At 36.5% G+C, this 8,908-nt stretch overlaps 1 protein-coding gene and 1 long non-coding RNA gene across 2 annotated transcripts; one reads left to right on the top strand and one right to left on the bottom strand.

Moving 5' to 3' along the window:
* Positions 1–1,594: 1,594 nt before the first annotated feature.
* On the bottom strand, positions 1,595–7,604 carry LOC103368889 (protein tyrosine phosphatase 4A3). The gene is made up of 6 exons (XM_008297420.1): positions 7,598–7,604; positions 5,514–5,651; positions 5,283–5,375; positions 4,287–4,417; positions 3,965–4,039; positions 1,595–3,239 (listed from the first exon to the last, which is right to left on the bottom strand). The coding sequence occupies exons 2-6, from the start codon at positions 5,631–5,633 to the stop codon at positions 3,122–3,124; spliced, it is 537 nt and encodes a 178-aa protein (XP_008295642.1). The 5' UTR covers positions 5,634–5,651; positions 7,598–7,604; the 3' UTR covers positions 1,595–3,121.
* LOC103368890 (uncharacterized) lies at positions 5,574–7,707 on the top strand. Its single transcript, XR_520802.1, has 2 exons — positions 5,574–5,657; positions 7,604–7,707. It is a non-coding gene; the product is annotated as an uncharacterized LOC103368890 (long non-coding RNA).
* Positions 7,708–8,908: the final 1,201 nt, after the last annotated feature.

Here is an 8,908-nt window from a genome sequence, read left to right as displayed (position 1 = left end):
GCAGGAGTGTCCCTCCAGCTAACACGATTTAGTCAGTATTTGTTTTATTCTGACACTGTTAGCGTGAAATCAAAATGATACTATTGCAGATTACAGATTCGGTAGTTTTTTGTTTGTTTGTTTGTTTGTTTGTTTGTTTGTTTGTTTTTCACAAAGAAAGGGAGAGTTTTTAAGTTTAATCCTTAAGGAATTTTTTATTTTAGTTTTTTTTTTTTTTTTTTAAGTCAATAAACGTCGTCCCTAATGGAAAAACAAGAAGATATAATTATAATTCATCACTAAACATTGGAGAGAGAAAAAAAGATCAATAAAGACTAGAATAGAAAAGTAAGAGGTAATAGTGGAAATGATATTAAAGTAGTTAAGTAGTGTTGCACATTATAGTGAAATATTGTATATGAAAATGAAAATATGCACAGCATATTGTAATTTTCACATGAAATTGAAATATTACACATGCTATTGAGTTTCATGTTGCACATGAAATTGAGAATGTAATTTTGCAAATGATTGTGACATTACTGTCCAGTGTTATGTCCGAAAAGAAGGTAGAGATAGTTATATAATCATAATATAAAAACGTGGAGAAAAAACAAATGTTTTATAACTTACCAGTTCTAAACTATCATATAGTCAGAGGTTTGCTCAAATGGAGCAAATCACAATAATCAGGTTTGATGAAGTCATTATTTAAACACTGTACTTAAAAAAAACAGGTGCTGAACCAAAAGGCTGTCCAGTTGAGAAAGTTGGTGTTCTGAATTTATCTCACAAGTTTAGATATTAAGGTTGAAACTCTGCAGTAATATATAAAATACAAATCCACCTGACTAATTTAATCATTAAGATTGTACAATAGTATATACAATGAAAATTTGCTTGACTAATTTAAATATAATTATATATAACACACTGTTGCCCATAAAGTTGAAATAGTCTTTCGTTTTCAGACATATTCCATCTTTTATTTCTATTTATACACATCAGTAATCCCTTTTGACCAGGTGCAATGATTACATACTGATTTCCAGTTACCTGGGTGAAAGTAATTTTGACTTCAGGATCTGACCAAAGAGTGGGACGTCCTGTCCATTGACACCATCAACAAGCTGGTGGAGAGTATGCCACCATGTCTTAACGCATGAATCCGTGTCAGGGGTGGCCGTACTCAATATCAGAGACTGAATGGCATTTGAAAGAGTAATACTGGACATTCTACTGCATGAAATCCCCCCAAACATGTGTTTCCTGTTAAAGTGGCCAAGGTTGAAAAATTTAAACAAAACCCTTAATTCTATCGTTCAATACCCCCAATTTTCTTTAAGCCCGAATACACAGTTTGCAAAAGTTAATTCTGGTTTTATATTTAGTGTGATGTGTTGTACATACATTGTGATATCAATAAAGTTTTGAGAAGATGTACACTTTATCTATCAAGAATAAATCGCATTGTCACAATCGCGTCATGAGAAGTGGTAAAAAAAAAAAAGAGAGAGATTTTATTCCAACTTCATGGGCAACAGTATATATATATATGTATCCAAAGTTTCCCTTTAAGAAGGTATATTAAGGTGATAATGAAGGAAGACTGAAGTAGAGCAATGACAAAACCTTTAATAAACAATGCAAAAATGTACAGACATACAGACATTTACAGCTTGTTTAAAAAAAAAAAAAAAAAGTGTCCACTCAGGCCAGTCCCAATAATCAATAATATCTACCAATGACACACACACACACACACACACGCTCAAACACATGCAGACACACATCATATGAACAAGTAGTGAACTATCATCCATTTGTCTAAAAATGCTTTCAGGTAAAGGTGTTCACTCCTCTCTTGTATACTGCATTTCAGTCCAACAGCATCTCTTTCCATTTTTATTCTGACTGTTGTTCAGTTCAGGTCAAAGATGTTTTTGCAACATAAATGAAACTAACATAAGAAGCAGCCTACAGATAAATAAAAGGTTCATGCTCTATCATCAGCAAATAATTGATTCATTCAGGAAAAAAAAAAAAATACAAATGAAATAGGCTCCACCTCCAAATATGTCAAAAACTGTCTCCTGGACGAAATGACGTGATGATGAACAGCAATATTTGCACTTTGATGAGACTAGAATCTTAAATTCTCTATGTTTCAGTCCAAAGTTGGCTTTAGATTAAAATATAGGCCATGTAATGCTCTTCCCTGACACTGAAACATCAAGCCTCTACCTACAATAAGTCAATTTTCTTATTTACATAAAGTTTACATCCCTCACTCACAATATACTGTGTGTAATGTGTATTTATTATTTCATTTTTTATATACAGTGAAAACCTGGTTAGAAATCAGATAATAAACATATTAACTGGAGTCGGTGTCAGTAAACAAAGTAAAACATAATGCATACACACATACTGTATGTAAACATCAGAGCACAATGTATGAAGGAACATCATATCATTGATGGTGACAAAACCAAATGCTCAGTGAAGCTGATTTTCATAGTAATTCAAAAAGCTGAGTTGAAGTTGAGCCCTTTTATCTCCATGTACAAAGAGAACAGACACTAACAGGGACAGTATGAAATGGAGCTTCAACCTGAAATATTACTAGGGGAAAAAACGAGCTGCTAAGATGGTTTTAGTGTGAAAAGTTTCCGTCTCCTAAAATTGTTTTAAAAAAGTCACTGAGGGATCTTCATGAAATAAAATAATGTTGAGGGGACACAGAAATAATGAATGTATCTTATACCCTGTTTGAACACACTGAGGTCGTATCAGGTTTGAATCAGAAGACATAAATCTCTTCACCCAACATTCTGTCTTTTCCACCATTATCCAAAGAAGCAACAACAATCAGCTATAACACATCGTTCCCATCTCTGTAACCGAAAAAATGAAGCAAGCATGCCGATAAAATAATCATTCAAATAATCATGATCAAAATACAAGAAATCATTACGAGCGAGGAAACAGAGATGAAAATTCTGTGAAAACAAAATATCCAAGATTCAGGAGGGCTGATGATGAAGTTTCTGTATTTTAGTGTTTGTGGCATAAGGCTTGTTTTTAATTCCTGAGATATATACGTCTGAGTGTGTGTGTTTGTGTGTGTTTGTGTGTGTGTTCACATAGTGCAGCACTTGTTCTTTTGTGCTTGGCCGTCTTTGAATCGGAGTCTCTGCTTCGACCGATATTTCTCCAGGTAGGTCAGCTGTTTGCTGTTGATCGCTCCACGACGCTTCCTGTACAAAAAAACAAAAAAAACCACAAACATCGTAAGGTGGAAATCAGTGGATTTACTCTTAACATGCTTTCAGTGCTTCTACATCTACTGAGTGGATACAGATGTCTTCTATTTTCTACATCTTTGACTGATCAGTCAGAGATAACAATCCTTCTCGATCGCACTTCTTTGTCTGTTTAATATTCATTCTGCATGCTTTTAAATAAGTTCCTCTCTGGGACATAATGAAAAGGATACTTAACCTGAACAACTTGTTTTGGGGTTTAAAAACTGTTTTGTTTTGTTTTGTTTTTTAAATTTAAATTGAAAATGTGAGTTATTACGATTCTCAGTGTGCATCGTATTTACAACATAAAACAAAACCCCTTTTGCTTTTCCAATATTTCCATTTTTTACATTAGTCTTATTATATTATCATAGTTATTGCAGAGAACAGCAGAACTGTGGAGGTCACTCCTTGTAATTATCTTCATCTCTTTATCACCACTATTCTTTGTAAGTAGGTGTAGAGGAGTCGTGATCATAAAACACTAGTATGGGCCTCTTCCCAGAAGCAGACTATGAAAGCCCTGAGGAGGTACAGAACTATAGTTTCACCTGTTCTAGCTGTGTATTATCATCATTTTGTAGGGTTCAAATAATGCACAAGTGTTGTTTCTCCACGATAGTTGTAAGATCTGCATGATGAATATTATACAGAAAGTCATATATAAATGTACTCACTGTCTGATGAGTTGAATTGCATCTTCATACTTCATCCCACTTTCTATCAGAGCCAAAGCGACCAGCACAGGAGCCCTGCATGTGAGCATAAACACATGGAGTCGCATCTACACTTCTGCTTATCTGTATCTATATTCAAAAACTTCTTTTTTTTTTAGAAATAATATGCCTCTACAGTAAATCAAACATTTGATTGATTGTTCAGTGATGCTGACGTGCACTTTTTAAGCTTTTATCTTCACATAAGGATCCTTGCTTTGTGTATTTAAATTCTTCTGTTCACACTAGAGGGTGAATACATGTGTTTTAAAGTGTTTCTTACCTTCCCAGTCCAGCCACACAGTGGACAGCTACACAGCTTCCTGGATCCTCCTTAAACTTCTTCTTCAACAGACTCAGCCAATCATCGACCAGCTTACTGGGTGGTGGAGCTCCATCATCAAAGGGCCAATCCTAGCAGAGAGGCCCAACAGTTACTGTCTGCTGCTTAGTGTATACACAGGATACGTGACATCGTTGGCTTCATCAGTCTCTTGAAGCATTCGGACATTAAAGGTCACACTTATGTTCCTCACGGCTTCATTCAGACTCACCAGCAGTAAAATAAAAATATCCCAGCAGCTGTGATGGAGCTGAGGACGGCTGCTACATAACAGCTGATGTAACGACAGCTAATAAACTGTGACTTACATGTCGGAAGATAAGTTCACAGTGTGGCCTGATGTTAGATCCTGATCCATCCTGTCGCCATGTCGGGGATAACTTATAATTATAAGTAATTAATGAAGTTATTTTCTGTGCATGCGTCTATTTATTTGGAGATTTTCATACAGACCCTGCTGCTGGCATTTAAGAAACTCACAGGAAAGACTCCTAAAACCAGTCGGAAGCAACAAATGAAACTTCAGCTCCTGTTAATCAAGATTTCTTTTTTTTATTGGTGTGTCTCTTTCATCTTACCCGTCACAGTCTTTATCTCAGTAAATTTACATTTTTTATGCACATAGAGGTTCAACTGTAAGGCAACGTGAGTGAGAAAAGTGTTTTTTGTGCTCTCTGTGATACTTTTGGGCCAATATTGGTGGTAAAAAGATGAAAAACATCTTCCTTAAATTGTTTTATACAACTCGTTCATCTCTTTACGAGACTGCATGTAGTCTAGAACTACATTGATGCATAAATGATGCTAGGTTTGCTGTCACAATTTTTTTGTAAAAGTAAGCAGAGCAGCCTTCATTTGCTGTGCGATTATCGGAAATATGTGCATGTCTGACAGGGGCTGAAGTAAAGAGTGTGTTTTTGCGTATTGTGTTCTCACCACCACAGTAATTCCGTCTTTCTCAAGTGGTGCTTTGTCGTAGGTGATGTCACAGACCCGGACCACGGTTGTGGCGCCGTAGCGCTTCAAGTCCTGAAGGGGACGATATAGGCAGAAGGAGATTTTAACAACATACATGGTTCAATGGTTATTTAAGAAGCTGACTCAGTTTACATGTCAGAGGAAACATACATATAGTTTCTGTTTGTATAGTTTCTGCCTGTTTCTTACCTCTATGAAGGCGCTGAGTGTGCTGTCTGTGGGGTTGTGTGTGATCAGGAACCTCATGTTCTTGTGGCACAGTTCTACTGGAGCCGGACGGTTCATGTTGGCCAGCGTCACCTTTGACATCCCAGACAGACCTCTGACCTTCAGGTGTTAGATGTTAGACATACACTCAGAGTCAGGGGAGGGATGTTCTGAACATACTTTAAAACTTACAATGATTTCAAACCAGCAACAAAGATTTATAGATTTGTTGCCCATAAATTGTCTCCATTTTTTAGTGTATTGTTGCTTCAGCAGAACCATAATTTAATTAAAGGAATAATTAAACATTTGAGGAGAAGAACAATTCTCTCTGCAAAATTTAAATCTAGAGCTAGCAGGTTGGTAGCTTAGCTTAGCATAAAGCCTGAAAGTGACAGCAAAGAAATACGATTGAAAAAACTAAAAGAACACATTTTCAGATTTTGTTTTTGAACAAGAAACAACAAGATAATAACTAAAAATCCTGAGGTGCTGCTAAATACATTATTTTGTGTCAGTACGGAGCTTCCAATCTTTACGCTAAGCTAACTAGCTTCTGGCTACAGCATCATAATCCCCGTACAAAGTGGTGCCAAACTTCTTATTAGACTCTCAGCAAAAAAAGAGTAATATTAGTAGATTCTAAACTGTCAAACATCGAGTTGAAACACCTGAAAACTCAAACTAACGGTGTTTAAAACTGAATGCAGTGCTGCAGATAAAGCAGGTGTGCAGAGACACATATAGTCCACATCTACAGGTGTTTTTACCTGTTTAGAGCTGTTTTGTAAATCTCACTTTTACATTTGTTCAGGTGGAACAACTCACATGTACATCAAACCTACAGACCATTTTTCCAGACATGTTGGCACATCATAGCAGAAATAGCACAGGTATAAATGAAATACCTGCTCTGCATTCAGGTGAGCTAGTTCAAGAGTCTAAGTGTTGTTTAACACATGATGGAAATGTTCTATCATTACTAACATTTGCCGCACTTGGGTTTGTCCTGTAACAGGTTTGAGCCTCACAACATTCCCATGACAGCTCTATCCTGAATTTAAAGAATGGCAAGTTTTTTAGCGTGTCCCATCTTCACTGGTTTTTCTTGACTTATCATTATATATTAAGGTATCAGGGATGTGAGTATATTTTATAAATATGCAGTATTTTAGTGAGAGTTTATTTGCGCAATATCCTCGATATACAAAGAGTAAAAAGCCACAAAGTAAATGTGGACAAACTAAGCCAGACAGGTCATTTGGAATAACTGTGTGAATGGAGAACCTTGTTGTGCTGCTTATTCATTTCACAGTGTGGAAGTTTTGAAGCTTCAGGCTTCCACACGAAACATCTGAAGCATCTCTGGCATCGGTTCTACTGCACGTGACCATGTATTTACGAGTTTCTCTTCCTGTCACGGAAGTGTTTTCTTAAAGTCCCCCTTCACTCAATAATCACAGTGCAGAATGATTTATCTTCAGAGTCTGACACTGACAGGACTGTCTGGTAACTCTTCTGGTGAAAATGTCAAATCTGAGTTTAAAATGTACAACTGTGAGCAGGATTTGTGACGTTACAGCCTATTTGGATGTCAGTCCAGGTCTGATAAGTTTGCATTTGCAACATAATGTGAAAGCTTTCCATTGCACAAAAACTAACGGTGGGCTCCTCAGTGATCATAAGTGTAGTTGGTTAACTTTTTGTATTCATATCGTAGATCCTGTGAGGATGGATGACAAGATGTCATTTAAAAAAAAATCTAACTAAGGTATTAAACTTTTTCTTTTGGAAGAAACAGCTTAGATTTAAATCACTTTTAAATAATATGTCCTGCCTAGAGGGGCTCTTTAACGTAATATTTTCTGTTTTAAAACACAAAAAACAGCTGAAAATACAGAAAGTGACAAAGCTCTGCAAGATCTAGGACATAAAAACCCTCTTAAAACCACTCTTAAAACCTAACAGAGTATCCTTTACATGAGAACTGCCATTAAACACAGTAGTAAAGAGGAGTTAAAGTCTTCACTATATTTAGTGTAGATCTGATGACAAGTCGCTCTCACCTTCAGCTCCAGCTGCAGCAGCTCACTGTTGTGTCTTTAGCTTATAGTTGATCTCCAGGTAAGTCTGTGCTTCCCTTCAGTTTATAACCGTTTAAGGTCTTTTCCAGCTCTTAGGTCCTTTTTGTGTTGATTGTTATCCCATCAGCTGACTGTATCCTACAGTCCAATACAGTGTGTCAGTGTTCCCTTTGTTCTAGTCTCTGTGATTCTCTCTGATCCCGTCCTTCTCAGCAACTCTATTCCTTCCTTCTCTCTCCAGGTAGCTTCCGGTGTCGAGACTCCACCTGTTACCCCATCAGCCGGCAGGTTCAGAAGGCCGGTGGAGTTTCCTGATTCACGGCCGGAGGAGTGTGTGGTCCAGCATCATCGTCCCAGGTGAGTCTAAAGGTGTTGGGCGTGGCAGTAGTCACCACTCCGCCGCACAAACTCCATCAACTGGCAGTTCTACGGAACACAAAACACAGAAAAGTGGTTAAACTTCAAGAGTACTGATAAAAAAAATAAAAAAAAAAAAAAACTGCAAAGATTTCAGAAATTTAGAATGAATGTTTCAGGTCATGTGTCTACATAATACTGTAAAATATACTAATTACAATCAGTTTCAGATGTGCAAAGCCTGACTAGAGAGCATCTGATGGCTAACGAACACAAACAAGTGAAGATACACATGTAAATCTTATTCACACCACAGACATGTTTTAAACTCCAAATCTAGTCATGTTATCTTTAAAAAAAAATCACAAAAATTACACCAATTACCAGAACCGGAAACTGTTAAGACAGATTTTTACCTTTACAGCAATTCTTATACTCTTCATCTGTGCGTCTCGTGAGAAAACGTAACCAAATGGAGGCTTAAAATTGTGATTTTTGTAAAACGGAGCATCAATTAATCACAAGATTAAAATTTAAATTGGTAATTTTTGGATGGAATTTTAACTGAAGAAATCAGTGTTTAAAATCTGATTGGTGCCTGTAATTATTTGAAATTATTGGTAATTAATTGAGACCAGTGCTGCCAAACACCAAAACCACAGGTCATGTAGATATTGTGTTTGCAAGAAACTTACAATTCTGCTTCATCTGAGAAGCTTTACCAGGATGACTGTTTGTGCCATTTATACTCTATGTGCAAATAGCTGCTGCCTCCAATAGAAAATCCTCTCTATTCACTTAATATGCAAGTTGAGAAAGCACAAACTGCTGGGAAATGTGCTATATTAGACTAAATACCAGTTGCATTATTTTAGAATTTAAAACAAATGAGAAACACAGAATCCTGCAAGGAAACACCAGTTGTAATCATTTTAG

Source organism: Stegastes partitus, unplaced genomic scaffold (genome assembly GCF_000690725.1).
Source record: "Stegastes partitus isolate 25-593 unplaced genomic scaffold, Stegastes_partitus-1.0.2 Scaffold1217, whole genome shotgun sequence".
In the NCBI taxonomy this organism is placed as follows: Eukaryota; Metazoa; Chordata; class Actinopteri; family Pomacentridae; genus Stegastes; species Stegastes partitus.
This window is presented reverse-complemented; position numbering and strand designations above follow the sequence as displayed.

Coding starts and splice junctions, on each gene's coding strand:
- LOC103368889 (XM_008297420.1), bottom strand. CDS start 5,633: ATGTCAAAGGTGACGCTGGCCAACATGAACCGTCCGGCTCCAGTAGAA. Junction 4,418..5,282: donor AAGACGGAATTACTGTGGTG/GTGAGAACACAA, acceptor CCTCTCTGCTAG/GATTGGCCCTTTGATGATGG. Junction 3,240..3,964: donor GCAATTCAACTCATCAGACA/GTGAGTACATTT, acceptor TTTTTTGTACAG/GAAGCGTCGTGGAGCGATCA.